A 27628-nucleotide genomic window follows, 5' to 3' on the forward strand; every position below is an offset into this window, starting at 1 on the left:
ATTTTCTAATATTGGACATTTAAATTGCTTCCATTTCTTTTGTGTACACTCATGGTTACTTCCTTAGGATAAATTCCTGGAGGCAGGATTTCTGTGCCATATGCTTTTAAGGCATTCACTGTCATGCCAATTAAGTGTGATGATTACCTCCTCACAAATGGGGCAGTACCCATTTTCTATTCTGCTTGTTAAATAGTAACAAACCTCATTTGTAGCATTTGAATCAGATTCTATTTCTTTCTGACATATTTACTCATCTTTCTTATGATGATAAACAGGTTGCTATTAAATGCCCTCTCTGAAGCACCAATAATTCCTTCCTAATGGATTAGCCGTTTGCTGTCTTTGGACAATGATCTCTTCAAGCAGTCAGCACTTCAGGACACCACATGTTTTAGTTTCTTTAAGTCTTGCATTGTATGCATATAAGCTTTTGTTAATTTCTGTTCAAAGTATCCTCTGACCCTGGATTCCCAAAAATGAACAATATAGAGCAGATTTTCAAATAAGAAGAGACCCTGGAGACCATCTAATCTATGTTCATCATTTTATAGATGATGATACTGAGGTCCAAACTGTGACACAAAGACAAATTATACATTGCCCCTGTCCCCAAGAAGTTTACAGTCTCGTGGAGGATACCAATAAATAAATCAACAAATACTATACAGTGTGATAGACACTATGAGAGAATAGGTGGTGCACAGACATCAGAAAGGTCAGTTGGGTGAGTTTTCTGAAGAAGGCAAAACTGTACTGTACTTTTAAGGAACAGGATGGGTCAGTGAGATAAGAAAATGGAAAGGCTGGAGGACATCCAGGAAAGGGTAAGCATAAAACTTTGGAAGAACTTGATAAAATTCAGTGCTATAAAGAATGAACATTAAAAAGTGGCTGAGGAGGTCAAAGGGGGATGAAAATTCAATGCCCATAAGTTACAGAAATGGGTGAAACTTCATGGATAAAAACTGTGGTATATTAAAGAGTAAATGTCCTTTCTAAAGAAATATATTGACTGTTCAGTCAGTATAGCAAATTGTTACCATATCAGGGGATAATCTTATAATTTTAGGAGAAGCCAGAAATCTCTCAATTTTTAAATTAATTTTGGTACCAAATTTTTAAGAAAACATGGACAAACCACCACAGACATTTATGTGAGCTGAATTTTGCTTGCAGACTTACAGTTAATAGCCTCAGGGCTAGAGAGTCAGGCAAAGATCAGTTCAGGAAGGCTCTGTCTACTAACCTAAAGAGTTTGCACGTGATCCTGAAAGCTGTAAGGACTCATTAAATGACAGAAAGTGATTGACATCTTAGAAGGATCACTCTGGAAGTTGTGTGAAGTCATGAAGGAAGCTATGGAACAAGGGCTAAACCAAAGCAATGACAGGGACCTGGAAAGAGGGAGACTGATTTGAAAGAGTCAAACAAGGAATGGAGTTTAGTAAATTACACAGTTGACACTTGAAAACAGGTTTTCAACATCCTTGCTCAATATTGTAACTATACCATTATTGTAGGATGTCTTTTTGAGCGGAAGGTTCTTTAGTTTACAATTAAACTCCAGGGGAGATTCTTTGCAAGCATTAGGTTGGAACAGCAGATTTCTTTTTTTTCCTATAGATACTATCAGTATAGTGTAAACAAATACTACACTAAAACAAACTCCAGGAAAGAGGATAAAGAAACGAAGAAGAGATAGACAGTGAGCATAGACTTTGACCATATATAAAGCCCCTGCTACCATGCTTTATTTGGCTAACATTCTATGCCAGTTTATAGTAAACAGTGTATAAAGAAATCATCAAGTATTTAGTAAAAGAATAGGAATATCTTACTCTATTTCCATCTCAAAAGTTCTATGACTAAAAATGACTCAATTTATTAGTTTCTGGATCATCTACATTGTGGTTAATCTCTGCATACCTAGTGGAGTAAAGAATATGGCTTTAATTTGGTTAGTACTTTTTTTGGTTCAAGGAATAACTGAGACAGACAACAAATAAGCAAGTCAAATGGAAAGTGAAGTCATTTGGTGGAGAGAAGTGATGTCAAATCTGAGTGTTTTCTCTCTTTACCTTCTGGATAGGAGCTGGACTCCCTTTGACGACCAAGAGGAGCTTATAAAAGGGCACTTGTTAAACATCTCTGTGAATAAGAAAATCTACTCCCACTAGTTGCTTGAGGAAAAGATGAAAATGCTAGATTTTTTTTTATTAAACAAAATATTAATTTGTCTGCAAAATTATTAAAGAACTGCTGTCCTAACATTTCTGTATTACATAAAATTACAATGGTAAGTGGAGAACATAACATTTCCAAATTGTTACAGTTGGAAATATGTTATATATTTGTAAGTTTGTAGTAATACAAATATAGCTAAACAATGATTTATTCTGATCCTCTACTCTGCTCACAGTAAAGGTGTCAATATTTATTTCATGGTAGTGGTACTGAATTTCTAATCAATGTTGTCTTGTGGTTATTTTTTAAACAGCAGTTTTATGGTACTAAGAATATGCTATAGGTGGACAAGGCTCTGTATTCTATTGGTTGGAATGGGTTAGGTTATCCCACAGTAGCGAACGCCCCAATATCTCAGTGACTTGAAATAACAAGGCTTTAATTTCTCATTAGTGCCGTATGCCCGTCAGGGGTGGCTCCACTCTGTGCTGTCCTCATTCCAGGACCTAGGATGACAGGGCAACTACAACATTGCCAGTGACTATAGCAGAAGGAAAGAGAGTTCTCTGGCTTGGAAATTAACCATGACACTTTTAATCAAAACTTGCTGGTAAGAACTAGTCTCATAGCCTCACTCAACTGTATCTGTGAAGTTCAATTTTACCGTGTGCCCAGAAGGCAGAGAGCTGGAAATATTTAGTGAGCAGAACTTTTGACTATCACAGTCACCCAAATAATTGCTCTATTAGGGTTTCATGTATTTTTGTTTTCTCTACCTAGCTGTGCGGTGGAGTCAGAAACTATGCCTTAAAAGGCTCCCCCAAAATTGTTCTGATTCAGTAATTTAAATTGAGAACAACCCAATTTAAAGTGTGATTAAAATAAAGTAATTATATTCTATTGGAACTTTCCCCCAATACTCTATATATTTTAAAATCCAGTTCTGATATAAAGTTAAAGTCTCCAGGAACAGATAATTAAATTGTTCAGTTGTACTGAGAGCCCAGAAAGCAACCACCTGGCTATTACACTCAGGTATAATCCATAAAATCCATCATCAAAAATGGACTGCATTCATTTTTCCACAGATGTTATAATCTATTAAAGGACAAAGCCTGGAACGCTGACACTGCAATAATCTCTCTTTTTACCTTTAACCTATCTGCTGTTTAAGGCTACACATTAGAAACCACTCAAGCACTGTGGCAGAGAAACACCCACCCATGCTGACTGTTTCACGTGAAGAACATAACCATAAATCCCAAATGTTTAGGACTCTCAAATCTTTGTCTCCAGACCTCTCTTCTTCCAGAAACTCCAGACTCATATATCTTGATATCTCTGCTTTGATGTTTGCTAAGTATTTCAAACTTAACCTAGCCCAAACAGAACTTTTTCATTTTCCTGCACTGCAAACCTGCTTCTTTCTCCGTGCTTCCCATGTCTGAAAACTGCAACACTCACCTAGTTTCTCAAGCCCAAAACAGAAATCCTGCTGGTTCCACCCTTCCCCTTACTGTCCTGAGTAAAACCCAACAGCAAGTCCTGGCAACCTGACTGCTAAAACATCCCAGGATCTAGGATATTCTCACTATTTCCCCACACAGCCTAAGCCACCATGGGACTCTCACTGGGACTACTGTGAGACCCCTCACCTGATGTCTCTGATTTCATTAATCCCACTGCCATCCCATTTCCATAGTGAGAAGAGCAATCATTTAAAACAAACATCAGACCATGGCATTTCCCTCCTTAAAATCCACCATTACACTTTGAATGAAATTTAAAGAACATTGGCAGCAAAAGCCCTGCATGACCTGGCCCTTCTTTTTCACTGACCACAAATTTACAGCATTTATTTCTCTCTTTCCCACTATAGGAGCCACCTTTCTGTTCCTTCAACGTGCCGGGTTTGGCTCACCGGAGCACCTTTGCATTGCTTGTTTTCTCCTGGGCTTTGGAGAGAGGTCTGCTTGTTATGTGGGTTCCCTTTAAATATCAATTCCTTACAGAGATCTTCCATGACCACTCCATATAAAGGGGAATCACCACATCACTCTCTTGTAGGTCACCCTCTTTTAATTATCTGCGTATTTCTTGATTATCTGATATGTGCTTGTTTAACACAACTAGAATGTAATGTCAACTGTTATGCTCACTGTCATACCCTCTGTGCCCAGATCTGTGCCTGGCTCACACTAGGTACTCAGCAAATATGTGTTGAAAATTACTTATGATTTGAGTATGCACAAGCTACATATTATCAGCAAGCAAGTACCAATGTTACATAACTCTTATAAATTCATCTTTGGCAACTTTCTAAATATTCTGGAATTTTCTATGATAAAAATTATTAGATTACAAATTATTGAACAGAATAAAACATAACTTACATGCTTCCATAGTATAACTTTACCAAGACTAATTAATTTGACTTGGAAGACAATCTGCATTCAAAAACTAGACAGCTGGGACAGTGGAAGGGGAAAATAAAATGAATAAGAACAAGAGCAGCAGTACTAACCGATACTGAACATTCACCATGTGCCTGGCATATTATCTTTGTCACCTCATTCATTTTAATGAGGTAGGTATTACTATTCCCATTTTAGAAATTAGAATATTGAGCCTCCATGATTTAAATTTGCTGATTTGCTGTCATTATTTTAGAAGTCATCCTCTTCCTATAATCTTAATGTTATCTAGTCAGTAATGTTTGATAATATATTATTTATAACTGTTATGTTTAAATTATCTGTATGGTAATTTAAACCATCCTTGGTTAAGGAAAACAAAGGTAATAGTTTTTATTTTGTGTTATTTGTGCATACCTCTAATACTCATTTTAGTTAGGCATTCCAAATACACCTGGAACTACTGTATCACATGGCCTCATTATTACACTGTTCAGAACAGATGAAATCTATTTAACAGTTTATATGCTTTATATGGTACCATCTATTGCTTAACCAAAACAAAAAACAAAACAAACCTCTCAATAAATAGAAAATATTATTCTCCTGGTTTCCTTGAAATGGGGATATATAAGTTTGTTTGGTTTTATACCATTATCTCATAACTTCATTAGTTTGCCAAATGCATTTGTGAATACAATTCCCATTTTATTCTCTATAGTCTGGGAATTTTATAGCCATATATTTTTACCATAAGCAGAACACTTTGTAAAATCAGCACTATATCCATAACAAATTTTGACAGTGAAAAAGTTGATTTTCTCTGTAGCCCATAAATAGAATATCATATATCTGCAAGCAAGAGAAACCCCATAACTTCAGATTGAAATAAAAATACATGTTCAAAGGTAATATTTCTTGTGGCCAGAGCTAACGAGAACCCTTACTTGAAGGAAGGTTTTCAGAGGTTATAGTACCCCTTTCAGATTGACGACCTTTCTTAAAGTATGATTTGAAGAGAGCTTACTGATTCAATTAAGTTCAAGAAATTTAAATAAATAAAAAGAAGTAAAATAATATAAAATTAATATTGTATAGATCCATATACTTGAGCATATAAATATGCCAACCTGGAAAAGAAAACTTTTCCACTCCTTTGTGAAATCAAAGCTCATGACCACCAAGATTTATTTATCCAGCTTTTGTGGTAGGCTGATTTCAAAAGACAGATCACTTACTTTAATAAGGATCACGTTTACCAAATACCTTTCAATAACTGATGAGGCTTCCCAGGTCTATGGTAGTAAGAGGAGAGCAGCCTTAAGTGTTTCTCAATCCATCCCTTCCTTCCCTTTCCAATCACATACACTTATAATCACTATCCTTCTTCCGAGAACCCTTCCTGGAGTCCTCTAGTATCCTATCTTCCCTGACAGTCTGCAAACATTCCCTCCATCAAATACTAGTATATGGTTTCCAGGGAAATTTCCCTAAAGCACTGTTCATCATGCCATTGTTTGGCTCAAAACCTTGAATAGTTCCTTGTTGAATTCATGAAAGAAGTCCAAATAAATCAGTTTGGCATTTAAGTCCTTTACGATCTGATCCCATCCACCTTGCCAGCTGTATTCACATCTCTGTGCATCTCATGACATGGTCACTGGTCCCCTATCTTCTTTCATGCATTTATTTATGCACTCTGGTACTCTGAAAGGAAAGGCCTTTTTTTTTTTTTTTTCTAAGCTAGGGGATACCTCAAGTTCTGAAACGAAGAGACCCCAAAATCACCATGGTTCAAGTAAGCTAGACATAGTCTAGAGGTAGCAGGGTGTCTATGGTGGATATGCTGCCCTGTCCCATGAGATTGCCCAGGGACTGTGACTCTTCCTCTCTTGTTGCTCTGCCATCTCCTAGGATGTTTGCCTTAAATGCTAGATAGATGACAGCCTGAGAAAGGAGAGAGACAGGGGAATGTATGCCCAATCATTGTGTGGACAAGACCCCAAAATTGTACATATCATTTCCATTCATACCCCTTGGCAAGGACTTTGTCACATGGCCCAATCTTCCTTCCTGTGTGTGTGGGAAAGGTAGCCTCTAGGTTGGCAGCCACGTGCCCTATTAAAACTTGGGGATGCAGGAGGTGGTAGGAAGGGGGTTCTATTATTAAAAAGAAGAGAAGTCAGGAGACTGGGTTAAATGATTAGTCTCTGCATTATCTTTCTTTAATTTATGTATCTAGAAACCTCAATTTTTCTACAAAGACAAACCCAATGCCTCGGTCTAGCCAGTTTTCTCTTACTACATGTCTGTATTCCACAGTCCTCCAAATGGGAATACTGATTCTCACTCCTCTAAAATTTCATAGTTCTTATACCTATTATAGAATTTCAGCTTATATACAGTAAATATAGTTAGTAAGAAAATATAATGTTGTCAAAAAGAAAAAGATAAATGTGTGCTATTGATTAATCTTCCTTCATTGTTTTATTTCATATACAAAGTTGTTGAAGACAGCTGTGACAACTTCTTTATTCTGTTTTTTTCTAGAAGTGGCATATGTGGGACAAAGCACTCAATAATGCTGGTATAATAACATTGCTTCATTCAATACACTAATAATTTATCTTCATTTACTACAAAAATATCATTTTAAAAAGTAATGCTCATAAATTTGATCTACAAAAATTATAGTTTTAGGAACTGTTTAGAAATAAAATTATTGTAAAAGATTTTAAATTAAATAATGTATGTGTCCTAAAAATTTACTGAAAATACTTTTGAATAATGATGTTCAAACAAAACATGTCTGTGTTTTTTATCCTTTATTAATGATTTATCAAAATAAAAAAATTCTTGAATAAAACTTACAAATAATTACCTTTTTAATTTCTTTATTCAAATTTTTTGTTCATTTTTGTTTTTTATTCTCATATTTGATTTCTTTACTCCATTTGCCAACATCTCAGTTACTTGTGAGGTTTATATATCTTCTTATTTTGACATAACTAGTTTATACCTTATCACAAGCTTACTTTCATACAAGCTTAGAACATGAAACAGCTGTCACTTCTATTGTGATAAAATATTTTATTTCATTTCATGATGTTTTAATACAAACTAAATAACTATTTAACATTTAGTTGTATATCATAGTAGATGAATGAAGTTCTACAATTTCATTGTTAAAATGTAAATTTTGAATATAGCATACCAAATAATAAAAAATAAATATACCTTTTTTTCTTTTGATATGGAACTATAAATTATAAGCAGGGAGTCATTTCCTTTGATTAATAACCCCTCTGACCAGGTATAATGAATATTTACACATTATTCTACATTGGTAAAGTACTTAAAATATCTGAAACAATAAACCAAATTTGTAGAAATTTTTATGTCAGGAAGTCTTTTAAATGATGGGGGCATGATATATATGAAATATATGACAAATTCCCTTTATCTAAAATGCAGAAAAATTATAACAGATTTCTATTAAAATTTTATCAAAAAGAAGTTCAAGTCTGTCAGTAATTTGAAATCGAAATGCATGAATAGCCTGAGGAAATTATAAGGGGTGTTCCAAGGATGAGTAATCATGAAAATACTTTATTTAAACATGTATGTATTTTCATTTATAACATAGTATTCTAAAATTATGTTAAAATAGAACTTAAAATATACGTACTTATAAGACCAAGCCTCTGATACATTTGATAATCATGTGTAAAAAAGCCATAAAGCCAAAGTTAATATTGAATATACTTTTAAACAATATTAACATTTGTCCTTTCTGTATAGTTAAAAATATCCACTCAGGCAAACTTTATCTGAAAGTGTAATACTGATTTTATTGGCAAAAATATAGTAATGTATATGGTCAATCTTTACTTAATTATTTGAGTCACAAACACAATTAATAAATCATCTTTGAAGTGCACTGACCATAATCAGTATATTCTGGAACAAGTCCAAGGGGCCATTAATCAAACATGCAGAAAGGAAAGTGAGAGCCACAGCCTGAACAGTTAGGTAAACACAGAGTGAAGCTAATAAAAACCCAGCTCGTTTTAAAACCACTATGGTGTTTACTTTTGCAACTAAGATAAACATTATGATAAAATTAAAGTTGTGTAAAAAATTAGGTTTGCTCATGATGACCAAAGTAAACATATAGCAATTGCACATACATTTTATGTTCCTAATTTGACACTAAAGAAGTTTAAAGTTCAGTTACCAAAAATCTTCAAGAATTAGATATTTGAATGGGATAAATTATATTCTCCGTGTAGATTAAGCACACACACATTTCAAATATGTTGAGGTTTAAACTAGAAAAAAAGCAATAAATTGTTAGAAATTTTTAAGAATCAGGGGTAAGTATGGAAAGAGTTCTTTTTGAAAGAATAGAATGGCCAACCACCATATTCTAAATTGGCAGATGCAAATGATTAAATTGTAAAAAACAAGTAAATACTTGAGTGAGTTGGAAATAAAATTTTCAATGATTAATAATATAAAATATGATAAACTACAAACACATACATATCAAATTAATCAATTGCTTTTAAAACCTGGTTTTCCAATTGTGTTATTTTCCTCCAAACTTATCTTATTGATTACTAACTAGAAGGAAAGAAGATTTGCTGATCTAGCACATAAAATGGTAAGGGCTATCCTCATTTCCATAAGAATTATGAGGAAAGAAAACACTCCAGGGTTAAAAATTCCATATACACAATTTCCTTCCCAGGAATAGGTTTCCAAGATTTAGCCGAAACCCCAGGGAAAACAGTGCTTTAAAAATAACAGTACATCATATTCCTAGAGTGTCCTACTGCGCTAGTGCTCTCATTCACATGATCTCATCTAACCCTCAGATTCATGTTGAAAGGTAGGCAGGAGGTATTATTAACCCAATCCCTGCACTAACAGAGCTGTACAGTTCTATCTCTACTCCAGACTAATGCTTTTCCTAGTTAAGGATCATTTAAGGAGGAATGTCTGCAATAAGAACTTTATAGTGCAGTTCTGTTAACTAATCCTATATGTTACATCCCTGTTTGACTCCCTGTCTTAGTTTACAATATAATGCTTATTTGGTTGCAACTGGGGTTTGGCTGTATTTTCGGCCACCCCTCCTGGTGGCTGAAGCGCTGATTCTGAGACAAAGTTTTCATTTATAGACCCTTGTTCAGATGCTAATTTCAATATCTCTTAAAACTAGTTTCCTTCCAAGAAGAGAACCTATAGAACTGAGAAACAAAACAGCTAGAAGGTAAAGCAGAATTTCCAAGCAGGTTGAAATGAGCTAAACAGTTGAAGATGTAACAAGCAATAAAGTATTAATTAAATCATTTTATCTGAGCATTTTGTCAGGTGGTCAATTTTATTAACTGGTTGCTAATTTCAATGAGACTGGGACATTGACTTAATTTAACCAAATAAGTAAATAATGAATGGATTAATTAATCAATTTTAAAGTGATCCAACTAGTCTAACAGGCTACAACTGACCTTATGTCCTATCAACAGAATGCTATTAATAGGCTTTTAATGTGTTCACTCTTTTTAGGATGTTGGAAGAATTAAGAGCTCTTAAATTTAAAAAATATTTAAATGTAAAATTCTTCCTTGATTATTATGTTGTATGATAAAGCATTACTTCATTAAAAATTTAAGCTGGTGCCTAATAGAGCCGGAATGTTGTGCTATTTCATTTAGACACATATTGCACCCTTGTCTATTTATAGAGAGTAATTTTACAATGTTCTTGCTTATACTTAGGATTTTACTATGTAAATATGAAAGTAATTTCACTATTTCTGTAGTATTTGTCAGCTGGTTCATTTTGTTTAACAAATGGAATTAAAAAGTCATACCAAACAATTCTACAAATCACAATTTCAAGTGATGCAAAATAGAAAATAGCAAGGAATGTACAGCATATGGTTATGTTGGATAATAACTCTTAGTGTTGATGCTAGCTGACAGAACAGGATGACTATTGTTCAAGCATAATCATATTGTGTGAATTAGTCACACTAAATTTTTTAATGAGTATTTATCAATGTATGCCAGATTTAAGGATTTCAGAGTCTTACTAGAAGTAAGAAATCATCAAAGATCTAAAAATATTCCTGAAAAATGCACTTACATTTACCAGTAAAAAGGTAAAATGGAAGTACAATTCTGCACCTCAGTACTGCTAACACATGCCAATTTAAGCTATTATCCCTGTGAGCACTCAACATAAGTTTCAGTATGTTTTCAATTTTCTAGTTTCCTGTGTTTCAAAGGATGAAAGTTTTTATTATTGGGAATCCAAAACTGTACAACATGAACCAGTTTGAAAGCAGAGTAAAAAAGAGAAAAAGAAACGAAAGTACAATAGCCTCAGATAATTTTAATTATAATATCAAAGAAGATGACCAAAGTATTAGAGTTTTCTAGTCAATCTGATATTTTTAAAACTTTTAAGAAGATTTAAATAACTACATCAAAAGGTAGGAAAAACAGGAGAAAAGTCCTTTGTGATGTGAAAAACGGAAATGCTATCATGTTGTGGACGAAAAGGGGCCCCATGCTAACATGCCTAGCTCAGGGAAGGCCTGCATGTCGGCCTTGCAAACTCAGAGACCTAAAGTAACCACAAACAATGGTCTGAAATTAAAACTAAACTAAAAGCAGTTTATGGTGGATAGTCATGTCCTAGGCCAGTATCTTCCCTGACAAAGGTCAATCTTTATCTGTCTATTGTCTTTTGTATCTAGGATAACATTCCTTTGGAATGTCAGGGTAATTCCCCCTTTTCCAGACCCCACCAGTGCACCAGCGCTGAAACCCTAAATCCTCTCATTGTTTTATCATGTTAATTTTTGGCTGTTAACTATCCTGTACCCACCTATGTAAAAGATGTATGTATCTATCATTTTACTTTTCATTCAATCCCAGAGGTTTCCCCACTTTGCTTTCTCCCACCTCCCTAATTTATCACCAGTGAATTTAATGTAACCCACTTGCGTCCTCTCTTTTGATTGTAATGTATAAAACAAGGTGCAAAACTGCCCTTCTCTGGAGCATTATCTGAATCCATTGAGATTTTGCTTCCCTGCAATTGTTAACAGTTTGGCTCAAATAAACTCACAAAAATTCTTCACAGGTTTGGTTCTTACATTAACACTACATACAAACAAAGGCTGATTTTTTAACCAAGGCCACACTACCACCTTGTTCTGGCCTCTGAGAGTCCCTCATCCTCATTTCACTTCCTTCCTTCCTGCTCCCTTCACTTCCATCACTCACAAATTTCACCTACGGGCACACTCACAGGCCTTTCCTCTCGGCTTTCTAAACTGGACTAAACTCCTCTTTATCCTTCAGATTAGTGATCAAATGAGGATTCCTCAAGCCATATCCCCTCCCCTATGTTTCCTCTAAATTCAAAAATCCTTCAAAAGGTTTCAATATATCTTTGTAATGATATAATTAACGCTTGCCTTCACTCAGACGGACTAAGCTTTATTAGAGCTGGGACTGTGCTAGTTTGCTCATCAATGTTCCCCAAGTGCTCAGCATGCAAGCATTCTGTAATGAACGATAAATGAATGAATGAATAAAGGAATGAGGGAAAGCCATAGTCAGATTTTTTTTTCTTTGTTCTCAACCAACAGCAATATCTACTGTGCATATCCTTAGTCACTGTAAAATCATGTGGGGAGTCTTAGAATGCATGCACACCCTGCTGAGGGGAAGAGGATACAAAGGAAATAACATTGTGAGAGTCTGACAAAAATGTTTCACACCCAGTATATGCCTACAATTAAAAACAAGTAATGAAGTCTGGCTTTCCAGGTAAATTAAATGGGATATACTGGTGAATAAGCCATGGTAATATGAGCTATAAACACAAAACTTTCTGTGCAATCTTCATGAATTTTGATTGCTAATAACTAACAAACATGTGATTTTTTTGCTAATTTGTGTTTATGTTTTGAAAAGTGGTAAATTGATCAAAGTATAATAGAGTTAGGTGCCAAATGGGAGGCTACAGCTAAAGCACATTAACCTAACTGATAGACATATTGTTGATGAGAATTTATCAGAGTGAAAAGGTGTTTAGGAAGGTAGAAATAGGTAGTATTTAAATTTAACAACATAAGATAAAGGTTCATCATCAGTGCTTGAGCCTGAAGGTACACAATGATATAACTAGCAGGCAATTAAAAAAGCTAATACGGTTTATATCAACTTTGTAAGTGAAGTATACAAAATAAGTATCGACATGATCATCTAAACCTGGAAAAGAAACACATTGCCTTTAGCAAAAAGCCTAAATAAAACATTTAGTCTTTCATCCACATCTAAACTTCTTCCATCATTGTACCATGGATATAAAAAACCTGTTTAAGCAATATATGTATTCAGAAAATGTTAGTAACCTCAAACCTTATATTTAGTTCACACATCGAACAGAAAGACTTAAGATGCAGCTCTCCAACATAAAACCAATATACTTCATTCTTTCTCAAGATCCTGAAATCTTTATCAGTCAAAACAATTAGACTAAAAGTTCCATGAGGACAGGATTATGTCTATTTCCTACTCTCCTGAACCATCAGCATCCAATATTATACCTGGCACATAACTGATATTCATTACTTATTTGCTTACTACTTGACTGAATGAAGTACATTCTGAATATTTCAAAGTACAATTTTATTTTTTCCATATTAACATATAGGACTAGTTTGCTTACTCTAATGTTTTCAAATTGGAAATACTTTTGATTCATTACTTAAGAGATAATACCATCCTATGAACTCTATGGAGCTAATTAATAAATTTACATAATAAACAACCAGTAAGAGTAGTGCACACTGGGTTTTTACATATATTGTCTGAAGACGTAAGGGACCCACCATAGTATACAAATGGCATTTTCAAGTATTAGTAAATCAGGCCAATTGTAGAGAGAATAAAACCCCAATGATAAACAGACAAACAAAATAATTCCACTATTAACGGTAAAGTTCTTATTTTTATGCAAGAAACTAAAAAACTCCTTTTGGTCAGGCTGTTAGTCTCCTGAAGGCATGGACTTCCTGTGCTTATTTGGCACCCTATGGCCTATACAGAATTCTAAAACTTTTTACACTCAGGACTTCTTTACACTTTTAAAAGTTTTTGAGGACTCTAAGAATTTTTGTTTATATCCAAAATTAACACTGAGAAAAATTTGGGATCTTTATTAATTCATTTTAAAAAATCCAGAATATGGTAACACAATATATTCTTTATTAAAAAATCATTGTATTTCCCAAAGAAAAAAAAAATCCTGTGTGTTCAATGTCTTAACACCTTTACAAATCTGTTCGATGGGTGGCTGATTAAAAACTATGGAATTCTCATTGGCTTCTGCATTCAATCACAGGGACATGTTATTTCAACTGAAATACATGAAGAAAATCTGGCCTCACACAGGTATAGAACTAAAGAGGAGACACCTTGTGGATCATCACAAATGCCTTGGAAATGCCCCCAGGTCCTCATCATCCACACTTTGAAAACCACTGGTGTGTAATATCATGTCATATAACTATTGTTCAATAACTATTTGCCAAATTAATGAAAAGTTTAAAGAAAAGGAAATAAATTTTCAGGCATACATAAGTCTTGCACCTTTTTTTAAAAAAAATATATTTTCATTTATTTTAGAGAGGAAGGGAGAGGGGAGAGAGAGAGAGAAACTTCAATGATGAGAGACAATACCGATCAGCTGCCACCTGCATGCCCCACACTGGGGACCAAGCCCGCCACTCAGGCCTGTGCCCTGACCAGGAATCAAACTGCGACCTCCTAGAGGCTGCACCTTTGTTTTTCATTCAACTGATAAAATTCCTTATAAATGCTGATTATTTTGCTGCAATGAAATGTTTATTAATTCAACTTCTTAATTCATTACAACTAAATTAGAATGCAGATTAAAGGGAGGGTAGTCAAAACTAAAGAGTGAACTATAAAAATAAAAGAAGTGTCTTAATTTAAAAGAAATAAATAGGTGACTAGAAAGACATTTCACATAAAAAAAATTGTAAGCATAACCAAATCAAGTGGTTACTTTGAATGCTGTGTGGGTCTCTTTAAAGCAGTAAATTAGATTGAAATACTTTATTAAATGCAAACTGGATTCTAATATTTTTAGTATCTTATATGCCATTTCTAATTACTCTATAAAAACCACAAGAAAAACTTTTTGCTAATATTTTTGACACTTCTGTCTTAAATATTAATACGAATTAACTGAATACCAGGGAAAATATATGGATTTAAACATTTTACAATTTCCAAAACCATAATTTTTGTTCGTTAAAAATAGCCTTAAATTCAGAAATTAAAATATAATTTTAGATTAGATATTAGATTTTTCAATGCCATATCACTATTTTGCAAAGAATAAGATGACTTACTTTTCCTTTTCTTCGGGCTGATGTTCCTGAGAAGCCATTTTAGGTTCTGTCCCGAGATTTTTTCCCATCCGCTGCCTTCTCTTTCTACTTGGTGCAATATCAGTGACATCAGGACTTGAAAGAATGGAATCATCTCTTCTTAAAGTAGCTAAAATAAAATGACATAAAAAATGTGATCCAACAAAATTCTGCATATAATCTGTGAGTAAAGTATCAACTTGCTGCTTTAGCACTGATAAAGTGACACAAAGTGTAGCAAAACTATTTTTAACAAACCATACAGATTTGAAGTGAACCAGTTACATGGTGTGTTATACTTTAATACCAATGTAAAACATAAAGTATATTGTATACATGGAATAATTTGGGCAAAATGGTCTTTGCCTATCTTGGGCAACAATCTTTCCAAATACATTATAGGTAGTTTGGTCCCTCAGTGCTGGGACTAGATAGAAGCACCTCAGAGGCACCTCTAAAAGGTATTTGGATGGAAAAATAATGCCACAGGAATAATATAAATCAAACTGATATTTAAACAGCACTTATTGGCAGGAATTGGAATTTCTAATAGTGATCCAGAGATAGTTACACAGACTTTTCCACTGTGAGCAGTTGAGCACAAGAGAAATGTAAAAAAAAAATAAAAAAAAAAAAATACTAATAGATGTCTCTAATGTAGCCAAACCACTAAATTGCCTCTAAAAGTGTTTGATACACATGAAACAGAAGCAACAATAGAAACATGCTGGATTCATATTCTTTTATTCTCTTATAAACAACTTAGTTACAAAGAACCTTAGGGGAGTTTAGAATTCTTTCATTTAATACACAGCATATTCTGTTATAATACACTAGAGGCCAGGTGCACGAAATTCGTGCACGGAGGGGGGGTGTCCCTCAGCCCAGCCTGCACCCTCTCCAATCTGGGACCCCTAGAGGGATGTCCGACGGGCAGTCGGACATCTCTCTCACAATCCAGGACTGCTGGCTCCCAACTGCTTGCCTTCCTGCCTTCCTGATTGCCCCTAACCACTCCTGCCTGCCAGCCTGATCATCCCCTAACCACTCCAATGCCAGCCTGATTGATGCCTAACTGCTCCCCTGCCAGCCTGTTTGCCCCCAACTTTCCTCCTCTGCCGGCCTGGTCACCCCTAACTGCCCTCCCCTGCAGGGTTGACCGCCTCCAACTGCTGTCCCTTGCAGGCCTGGTCCCTCAAAACTGCCCTCCCCTGCTGGCCATCTTGTGGTGGCCATCTTGTGTCCACATGGGGGCAGGATCTTTGACATATTGTGTGTTGGAGTGATGGTCAATCTGCATATTACTCTTGTATTAGATAGGATAGAGGCCTGGTGCACGGGTGGGGGCCAGCTGGTTTGCCCTGAAAGTTGTCCCGGATCAGGGTGGGGGTTCCCTTGGGGTGTGGGGTGGCCTGGGTGAAGGGCCTGTGGTGGTTTGCAGGCCAGCCACGCCCCCTGGCGACCCAAACAAAGACCCTGGTATCTGGGATTTATGTATCTTCTACAATTGAAACTTTGTAGCCTGGAGCGGAGCCAAGCCTCATGCTCCCTCCGTGGCCGGCAGCCATTTCTCTTGGGATTGATGTATCTTCTATAATTGAAACTTTGTAGCCTGCAGTGGAGGCCTAGGCCAGCCAGGGCTGCAGAAACTTTGCTTCCTCCATTGCCGGGGACAACCCTTGCCTTCTGCTCTTTCCAGCTCCATAGCTGCCGCCATTTCTGTTTGGATTTGTTTACCTTCTATAATTGAAACTTTGTAGCCTTGAATGGAGGCTTAGGCCAGTAAGGGCAGGCGGAAAGCTTAGCTTCCTCTGTTACCGGGGAAACCCAAGCTTCCCTCCTGCTCTCTGTGGCTGTAGTCATCTTGGTTGGGTTTATTTGCATATTTGCTCCTGATTGGCTGTTGGGCGTCGCTTGTGGGTGTAGTGGAGTTAGGGTCAATTTGCATATTACTCGTTTATTAGGTAGGATATTTCTATAAAAAAAGAGCTCTTGCTATTGGTAAATAATAAATAATATCAATATAATTTGGACTTTGGATGTCCTGCCAGTTCATATACTTTTTTTCTAGTATGTTAATGGTTTATAGTGACCGGGAGCAAGCTTTCATCACAATTAGAGAAAGACTTAGCAATGTATAAAGGTTTAAGAAACTGAAGACAAGTGGCTAAAAATCTTGTGCAAGTCCATTGCTTTAGCACAAATAGGGGCAGGCCTAGTGGAGCTAAGAATACTACACTTTTCATAAGTTTAGCTCTATGCTAAAGCTGCAATTACAACTGAACAACCTGTGGAGACTTTTCTCCCTGTATCTTGAGTCAGATACTTAATTTTGATGAAACTACTGGAATCAAATGCATCAATAACTCTCATCTCCATTTAAGAGAAAGTGTGATGGAAGGGGTTAGCTGACTGTGATGCTGGTTGCAAATGTTGCTAAATAATTAATGGAGTTAATATTTTTATTAGGATTGTAACTAGAGAACTAACAACAATCTAAAACAATAGATTTTGTGTGGTTTTATTATTTATAGTATATAGTTCTGCAGAAGGAGTGGATTTTAAGGCACAAGTTTATCACATTCAAGAAGAAAACACTGTATTCTGAGTTCTCACTGTGCAGTCACGCTTCTCTGAGTGACCTGAGATAACTTGGACACAGTTGACCAATCTCTTGAAACTCTTCTTTTTAAAATTTTTTTTCTTAAAATAGATACCATTTTTGAAAACACAATGCTGGATACTTTGTTGTAGGTTTTATATCTGTTATCTTATTAATATTTAACTTTGTGAAGTACTTACTATCTTTACTTATTAGGAAACCAAGTTAGTTAAGTAACTTGCCCAAATCATACAGCCTTTGTTTTTATAATTTATCACATGACAAGTTAAAAATTTTTCTCCCTAGTGGGTAAATTAGTCTTTGATCAAATATTAATGGAGTGCCCATCAAAGCATATATTACTTTCCAAAGCTGTTTAAGTTATCAGGATACATAAGTTCCACTATATTTCTTGCGCATTATTCTTATTAACCCTGAAAAATATTTTTGGAGTAAAGAAGGATAAACTTAAAAAGGTTATTCCTCTGAACACATTAAAACTGAATGATTTCCCTACTTTTATTAAGCTAGGAGGTGACTACTAAGGAAGAAAACTGCAGTTTACTGATTTCTTACCCATTCCGCTCTCACCTAGGATTGTTTACTCAGTCACATACTAGTAAGCAATTAACAGAGTACAGGCTTGTCTATGAACAAAACCAGCAAAACTGTCTGCGTTAGAGGAAGTTTCAACTATAGATAGACTTGAAAAGTGGAGAAAGACTGCATTTGATGGCATGTTGGACATCAAGGAGGAAAAAATATTAAGTTTAAATTAAAATGTATGGTAAATTAAAAAAAAAAAGTCACAAAAAACTTCTGCCACTCATTTCAAAAACTCTAAACAATGGCTCACACATTGGCATCCAAAAGGATGTGTTATACATGATATGGTTATATTATTTGTTGTAACATTTACAATTTACTTTAAAATACAATATTTAAATGTGTATGGTGTGGCTAGCATCTACTCAAAAATACACAGACCAGAAACAGTTGTTGGGGTTTGGATAACAATTCCCATACTCTTAAAGAGGCTATTAGAGGCTCTCTGTGCTCTGTATCTCAATCAACACTTGATTTACTAATCTGTATACTGAATGATAGAAATGTGTGTACCGCCGGGTGAACACAGGGCAGGAAAACAAGCATGATGAATATTGCTTATGAGTGAAATTAAAGGCATTCTAGATATACAAATTGGCTAAAATATTTCAGAGATCATCTCCACCATTTCATGAACAGGGTATAAACACCCTGTGAGGTCTGTTTACTCTTAGAGATGATGCCCTGTGCTAAATCTTAAAGTGGTTGTGTGTCCAGTTATGAACTCTGGACAACTGTAGTTGCCTGAAGCCAGGGAAAACTGCCTGATAATTCATTATCCTGCCTTGAGAATAAACATTTTATAGGAGGGAGTGACTGGGACACCTAAGATTTCTTTAAACTTTAGGGCAGGTTGGTGAATTATTTTGCGCTTACTTGCTAGTAAGTATTTAGATGGAGATTGTCTGTATGGTGGGAGAACAACCTGATAATTCATTGTCCCACCCTTCACATTTCTTGGTGTCCACCATTATCTGCCACAAACAATCACAAGTTGTGTGTAACCAAGTGTTTAAAGTCAGTTCACTAGCACCATTTTTCCCCCATTCTCCTGACAAGGGTTCCCTTTCGAGTCTTATAGCCACTGTCATTTGCGAAAGGGGCTAGCACACAAGCCAATTACTGCTGAAACAGAAAATGTCCTTTTTGGTTTGTGTTTGCACCATGGGAAACGGTTTTCCCTTCAGTTTATTATCTAATCTAATAATAGACAAATATGCAAATTGACCGCACCTTCGCTACACCTAAGCCACACCCACCAGCCAAGCCACGCCCACCAGCCAATCAGGACGAGTATGCAAATTACCCCAACAAAGATGGCGGCTAATTTGCATATCAAGACAGCGTCGAAAGAAGCCAAGAGCTGCAGAAGGGAGTAAAGCTTCGAAGAAGCAAGCAAGCCGGGAGGGGCGGGGAGGAGAAGGGAGGAGCGAAGTCAGGGCCGGGCGAACGGAAAAGCAGGTGGGCTGGAGGAGAAGGCGGGGCGGGCGACAAGGGTGGAACGGAGGTGGGGCCGGGGGCGAACAGAAAAGCAGGCGGGCTGGAGGAGAAGGCGGGACGGGCGACAAGGGCGGAGGGGAGGTGGGGTAGAGTGCAGCAGGAAATCCTATTGCAGGATTTTTCCTGCAACGGGAACGCTTGTATATATATATATATATACATGTAGAGCAAGCTGTAAGATATTATCTTAACTTACATATCAATTTAAAATAAAGATTTCATAACATTTATATCGTCTTTCATAAAAGGGAAAATGTTCCATCCTATATTTTCCTCTCCACCCCTGCAATGCCAGAAACCAGGAAAAAGAGGCACTATTCCAATACCTGGTACCTAAGTATTAAACTGCTCATTGCAAACAGTCTTCAAATTTGAACCCATCCTACCTCTATCTTCCACCTGTGCTAATGTTTAGTCCTCTCTTTATGTTTGGTCTCAATGCTGATGCTTTATGTCTATTCTGACATTGGATCCTTTCAACAATGATTCTGAGTTTCCAAACAAGCAAAGCTGTTTTATATACAACAGAAGGGATCTGATCCACATCTATAAGAGGTCAAAGTGTCTATTATTATTTCACAACCTTACGTAAACTGGAAGTTTTCAAATCCAGGCAGAAGTATATACATTTGCTATTGACGGGGAAACTTTTTCTGAGATTGCACCTCCAGAATTCTCAGTCTTTAGTATTCATCAGTCTCTGTCATGACAATGTGTCTTGCACCATTTCCAGGAATTTTTGAAAAAAAGAAAAAAACGATTGCCAATTAACTAACTACAGCAGAAACACTCATTGGCGGAGCCATGGGATGGATTTCAAGTTCTCATTAGGTTCACTGAACCTAGAAAATGGGGCTCTTTACAGAAGCTTTGCTATTGTGAGAGGTGGCTCCACAGAAAGCCACCCTTCTTCCCATCTGACAGAGAACTGCAGGAGCTTGGCAGCCGGCGTTCAGGCAGATAGACGGAGGGCTGGCTCCCCGGGTACTCTGTCCAAAGGAAACGGCTGTCGGCTAAACTGCTGGTGACCTGCATAACTGCCATGAATTAAACTACCTGGTAAACTTAAGTCTCTGACCATTAAACCCTTAAATCTCAGTATTTTTTAAGACATTTTTCAGGTTTATAATTTGTTTTATCAGGGTCTCCTTATTATCTCCTATCTATGGATTTTTCCCTTCTTCATATGATATATAGCCTGACACACCGATTCTATAAAACTCTAAGAGAGATTGCCACACTTCATTCCACCTCCCCACCCCAAACACACACACCTCTCTCCAGCCCCTGAACAAAACAAAAAGTTAATGTCCTGAGGCATGTTATTCATGGCAATGGCTACTTAGCTCTTTGGTTAAATTACTGAATAAAAGAGGCCCTGATCTTTAGGTCCCTTGTCCATAAAAAAATAAATGTATGCTGTTTGCAATAGGCCATATGCAAACAAAAAACTTTCAGTGCTTCCCATGGCCTATAAAATAAAGTCCTAAGATCCTAGTCCTGCATTCAGATCCCTCTACAATGTGACATCACCTATCTCTAGCCATACTTCCCACAAATCTTCTACCATAGTATGTAAATTCTTTCAAGGGCTCCAGGGTTCCACATCTTTTTGTTCCTTACTTCCTCTGTCTTGAATCTCCTCTACTCCTCTATAGGCTCAACTGTGTGTTCCCTTCCAGCACTGCCCAGTTCAGTCATTTCAGTCTTCTTGAGTAGTTCTAACCCACAGCAATCTCTCCTTTCTCTGTGTGGCTTATAGTTGAACTACCCATTTTATAAGTACTATCTCGTATAGTTATTCTTTGTATGTATACCTGCTGTTTCTCCAATTAGATTATAAACACCCTACAGCTAGAGGGCATGCTTTATACTTTGATATATTCCTAGCATTACCCAATGGTGTTATACATGAGAATATGGAGACTTGAACTCTTATTTTCAAATGTGTGTCATATTTTTAAATCAAAACTTAATTCCTATGGACCTCCAGATGAAGTGCATGAAAAAAAAAAAAATCAGGACTGGGTCTGGGTCTCTAATTCTGCCACTTACCTTTGGCGTATTACAGAATTTCTTTAAGTTCCTCACTGAAAAATATATGATTTCACTTACACGTGGACTCTAATGAATTGAATGAACTAACAAACAAAATAGAGATAGAGTCACAGTCCGAGAGCAGGCTGACAGTTGAGGGGAGGGCTGGGTGGTGGAAGAATTGAGCAAAGGAGAAAAAACACTTAGATGTGTGGACAACAGTGTGGTGATTATGGGAAGAGGGTAAAGGGGGGGGGGTAAATAGTGATAGAAAGAGACTTGACTTGGGGTGTTGAACACACAATACAGTAAAGAGATGATGTGTTGTGGAATTGTGCACCTGAAACCTGTATAATTTTGTTGCCCAGCGTCACCCCAATAAATTAAAAAAAAGGAAAGAAAATATCAAAATAATTATATGTTAACCATGATTTCTGACATGATTAAATGAGATAAACTGTTTTATAAATCATAATATCAAAAATATTTGACATCAGCATTAAAGTATTATTAACAATATATGTATGTCCTTACAAAAAATTAAATTGAAATTCACTTAGATGCATTTGAAAATCTTTTAGGTTATCTTCTATAGCTTCTTAGAGATATACAAGTAAAATAATAATAAAAAAGTAAGATAAATGCATGGCTTTAGAAATTAAAAATAAACCAATTTTCATAGATCTTTCATCTGTTATAAATATAGAGTAGCCAATCCGCTATGATGGTTTTTGCTATTTTATTCATTTATTCACTTCACAAAGACTTAAGTCATTTTGTTTTATTTAAAAAGATATAAAATAATGAGGGACAAACAAAAATCCAAACCTTAAAATACTACTCAAAGTATGCAACTTCATAAAGCATATTCTTTCTTACACCAGGGAAAAAGAGCCAACCAAAGCCTTGGGCTATCCTGTGTCTCTGCAGTCTGTCTTACTGACAGGCATGAAGATAAACCAAAAAAGAAGCTGAGATAAGGTTGGTAACACCATACTTGAATGAGCAGTATCTTAAAGTGACCTATCTTATGGTAGTAAATTTCTAATCTTTCCAAACAAGCAAACTTTGTTTTGCCTCACCATTCATCAAATAGCTCTTTTTCAAATCTGTAATCAGTTGCTACCCAGTTTCACAATCTAATCTGAATAACTGATGACCATCTTACACAAAAGGTCAATAGTCTAACCTACTAATCAGCAATCACCAAAATAAACCAATAATTAACATCACACTGCACACTTAAAAGCGTGTGTGTGTGTGTGTGTGTGTGTGTGTGTGTGTGTGTCCATGTACGTACACTTTTCCAAAAGTCAGGCTCCTCTTTTAGCCAGCACAGCGGGAAGTCAGACTTAATGACAACATGACATTGGGGTAACCTAAGAGGGCATCTGTGGAAATCCAATGCTCTCAATGTCAGACGCAAGGTGGGCCACTAAAGATAAAGTATAGACTCCAGAGATACAGCATTAAAAAATAATAAGTTGAATATATTAAGTATTATTCTATACTTGCAAAATAATCTGATTTTATAATTAAAAAAGTATAATACCAAATTAACTGTTAACTTAAGGATTCTATCATTCCTTCACTTATTCAACAAATATTTATTGAGCATATTATATGTCAAGCACTATCCAGCAGATACCAGCACTATGTATTCCAGAAGTTTGTAACTGGATAGGGCAGAGGGACACACTGTTTGCAAGAAAGCCATAGTTACACAAGCAGTTATAAAGGAGTTAATTTGGAATTTCTAAGGTACACAAAGCTTTCTAATCTCTCAGTATTTTTTCCAAATTAATCTGTGAAGCTTCAGTTTTTCTTTTCCATTATCAAACACTAACTATAACTTGATTTCTTACAACATCCTTAGTAGACTTACCACACTTGTAATAATATTTGTAATATTTATAAGCTCTGTGATGGCAGGAACTGACTGTGCTCTATACACTGTTAGTACAAAACAGACTAGCACAATCTCTGGCACACACTATTTCTGTAATAAATGTTAGTTGATTGACTGATATAAATTCTTAAATACTAATAGAGTTAATAATAAATAGCTTCTTAAAATACTACACTATTGGTTAGATATGCTTGCTGCTGCCAGTCTAGTTAACATTAAAAGAAAAATATTAGTAGGGAAAAGCAATTTATGAAAGAGAAAAATTAGCCTCCAATTTATATAATTTTGTAGTTAAAAATAAAAAACCTTAAAAAGAAGTTTTAATGGTTAATACATTTTCAGAAAACAAAGCTACAATTTCCAGCTTTCACCAGCTTTATAAAAGGGCCTCTGCCTCTGACCTATGTCATAAATGTTTGGAGCCAACATAAAGCTTTTATTGTTGTACCTGAATCACAGGTATGGTCTTCTGTCAACTTAATACTTTTTTTTTTTAGTGTTTTCTTCATAGAGATTTAAAGGTTTCTGAAACTTTCATTCTTTTTTATTTGGGTAGACTTTTAATAAAACCTAAGCCTTTTACAGAGCTTAGGATTTCATTGAACTAGTATAAATTTAAACACTGGACAAAAATAAATAAAATATAAAACCTTTTTTAAATAAATGATATAAGGATTTATTTATTTATTTATTTATTTATTTAATTTAAATCCTCACCTGAGGATATGTTTCTTATTGATTTTTAGAGAGAGAGAGAGAGATGAAGGGAGAGAAAAAAAAACCATCAATGTAAGAGAGAAACATTGACTGGTTGCCTCCTGTATGCTCCCCAACCAGGATCCATCCAAAACCTGGGTACGTGCCCTGACCAGAAACTGAACCCGCAACCTTTTTGGTGTAGAGGACAACACTACAACTAATTGAGCCAACCCACCAGAGCTCAGTTTATTTTTTAAAATAATGTACTATAAGCGTTTTATCTGCAGTGACTCTAGGTTAACTGATTACAACTAGGACAAGGTCACTAGTTTAGCAAATCAAATCAGAAAAGAATGGAAGTGGCAAAAGTGAAGTGGTGTGTAATTATATGATGAATTGGATAGATAAGAATCATTAATCTTGGGCACAAATCCTCTCTTTGAAAAATAATAATAGAAAGAGTCTTTGACAGTTTATTTGACATGCCAGACTTTCGACTTTATTTTTCCAACATTTGCTTAATCTTTTTAGAAAAGTGTGGACTATTTTTTTTATTGGACTTATTGGGGTGACATTGGTTCATAAAATTATGCAGGTTTCAGATATATGATTCTATAATACATCATCTGTATATTATATTGTGTGTTTACCACCCCAAGTCAAGTCTCCTTCCATCACCATTTATTCCCCCTTTCCCTTCTACCTCTTCCAACCCCCCCCCCCCCCTTCTTTCTGGCAATTACTGTTCTCTGTGTCCATGAGTCTTTCCTTTACTTTCTTTGCTTAATCCCTTCACCTTTCATACCCAGTCCCCAACCCCCTCCCCTCTGACAGCCATCAGTCTGTCTAACTTTGTTAGTTTATTTTGTTCATTAGATTCCACATATAAGTGAAATTATATGGTACCTGTTTTCCTCTGACTAGTTTATTTCACTTAGAATGATAACTTGGATACATTAAGAAAAAGTCCTCTATTTGACTTCTTTATACTTCTTTACAATAAGGTTAATGCCTTTATGATATAATTAAGCCAGTTTGTAGTGGTTCTATGAAGAGCTAAATATGAGGCTAAATTTCAGAGGCTTTCCCTGAAAAGTGTGGAATGATTTTCTGAAAGGAGATTTCCTGGTCTGCAGTGCTAGACACATTGTCCCAACTAGCTCTCAAACCAAATTTCATGAAGGCAAAGCTTTCACTAAGGCCTAAGAAAAATTCCTTGCCAAATGGTAAAAAAACTAAGAGAATGTTTAAGTGAACTAATCTATATATATAAAAGCCCAGCAATCGAATGGCGGAATGACCAGAACAACTGGTCGACCAGTTGCTATGATGCACACTGACCACCAGGGGGCAGACACTCAACACAGGAGCTGCCCCCTGGTGATCAGTGCGCTCCCACAGTGGGAGTGCTGCTCGCTGACCAGGATGAGTGGCGCTCCCACATCGGGCCAATCCCGCAGGCCATGCCCCCCACCAGTGCACAAATCCGTGCACCAGGCCTCTAGTATTACAGAAATATCCTACATCTGACTCTGTTATCACTGTCTGATGACTGTGAGTAAATCATGTAATACTTATGTGAAAGTTTTTTTATTTTAGTTTATAAAATTAGGTATAGAAAAGTTAGGCCAAATAGTTACACCTGTTATAAAAATGCCTAATGCTATAATTTAACCCTACCAGACCGCTATACCAATTTTTCGGTTATTTCCGAATCCGCCGCTATACCGCTGTACCTAATTTTCGGTACTTTGCCTAGTATGTGAAAAAAATGTGTCACAAACTAAAAATAACCAACCAATTGTGGTCAAACCTCATGGTTAGCCATTGCAAATGTCTGCCCCCATGTGTTTGAATTGACTTTGTGTGGTTTGACATGAAAAAATTCTGAAAATTCACAATGAAACGAGCGGCTGATGAACCAAGCACTTCAACAGGAAAGTGAAGTAGGTCTAGGCTTATCACAGTCCAACAGGTGATTGATATTTTGGTTGATTCAGACTCTGAGGTGGAATATTGGCGCTAGATGAAAGGTAGACCTATTTTCTACAATGTCTCCAAGTTCCATTTTATTCTAACCACTTGTTTGCATGTAACTAACATTTTTCTATATCATGTTGATTTTTTTCTCCTTAATGCTCAGGAGCCTAGGTATAGGGGACAGTTAGGTTCAGGGCCTCAGGTCTGGTAGGGTTAAGTTATTATGCTTTGCAAAAAGGATTATATTATTCAAATTTGGTAAGAAAAACGAAATGCACTTTCAGACCAGTTTAAAGCACTTTTAAGTGACTACTGTGTTAATTGTCTTGCCCAAATGAGAAAGTTTTTCTTTGGAAATTTCATTTCCAAACATCTGTAGGCTTTTATTTATATTACACTGCTTCAAATTTTGTTTGATTTTTTATCTATATCATAAAAGGCGTGTGGTTGACGACCAAACAACCAGTCACCAGGAGGTGCATGGAGCACCTCTTGTGGGCCGGGACTCATGGCTTGCACAGCCAGGTGGGGCTCGCGTCAGGCAGGCAGGGGGGCTGCGCGGCAAAGAGGGTGCAGCAAGGCAGGTGGCAGGCGGGCAGAAAAAATTATTCCTTTTAAATACGGACATCAAATGAACACTTTAAGATTGAAAATTAAATAAATTGGTACATTTTACACCCATGAAACATGTTATAAAATTATTCAAGTCCAACTGGCCTGGCTCAATGGTTGAGCATGGACTTATGAACCAGGAGGTCACGGTTCGATTCCTGGTCAGGGCATATGCCAGGGTTGCAGGCTCAATCCCCAGTGGCGGGCATGTGGAGGCAGCCAGTAGATGATTCTCTCTCATCATTGATATTTTTCTCTCTCTCTTCATCTCCCTTCCTCTCTGAAATCAATGAAAAATATATTTAAAAAATTATTCAAAAAGTAATTTAACTTCTCATTTATTTTCTATTTACTAATGTGTTATTTCTATGATGACAATAAATATTATATTCCTATAATCTGTTTTTGTTTATATTTAAAAAATTATTTTAAAATCTACTAACTCTAAGTTGTTACACTACACATGACAAATCCAAAAATCAATAAGGATACTTCCTAGACTCCCTTCTTCAAGTCTACACAGAAACAGATTAATTTCAAAAGCTCTTGTTTCAGTAATTATAATAAAGAAAACAAGGTGCCCTAATGATTTAAGC

The 27628-nt window shown here is 36.0% G+C and overlaps 1 protein-coding gene across 1 annotated transcript in view; it reads right to left on the bottom strand.

Moving 5' to 3' along the window:
- The window catches only part of XRCC4 (X-ray repair cross complementing 4), a 197022-nt gene that overhangs the window by 46156 nt on the left and 123238 nt on the right, over positions 1-27628 (bottom strand). The window contains exon 7 of the mRNA XM_008162002.3: positions 15070-15217. Coding sequence (XP_008160224.2) covers positions 15070-15217 — 148 coding nt within the window. The remainder of the gene's footprint in view (positions 1-15069; positions 15218-27628) is intronic.

The sequence above is a fragment of the Eptesicus fuscus genome, chromosome 4, assembly GCF_027574615.1.
Source record: "Eptesicus fuscus isolate TK198812 chromosome 4, DD_ASM_mEF_20220401, whole genome shotgun sequence".
Taxonomy (NCBI): Eukaryota; Metazoa; Chordata; class Mammalia; order Chiroptera; family Vespertilionidae; genus Eptesicus; species Eptesicus fuscus.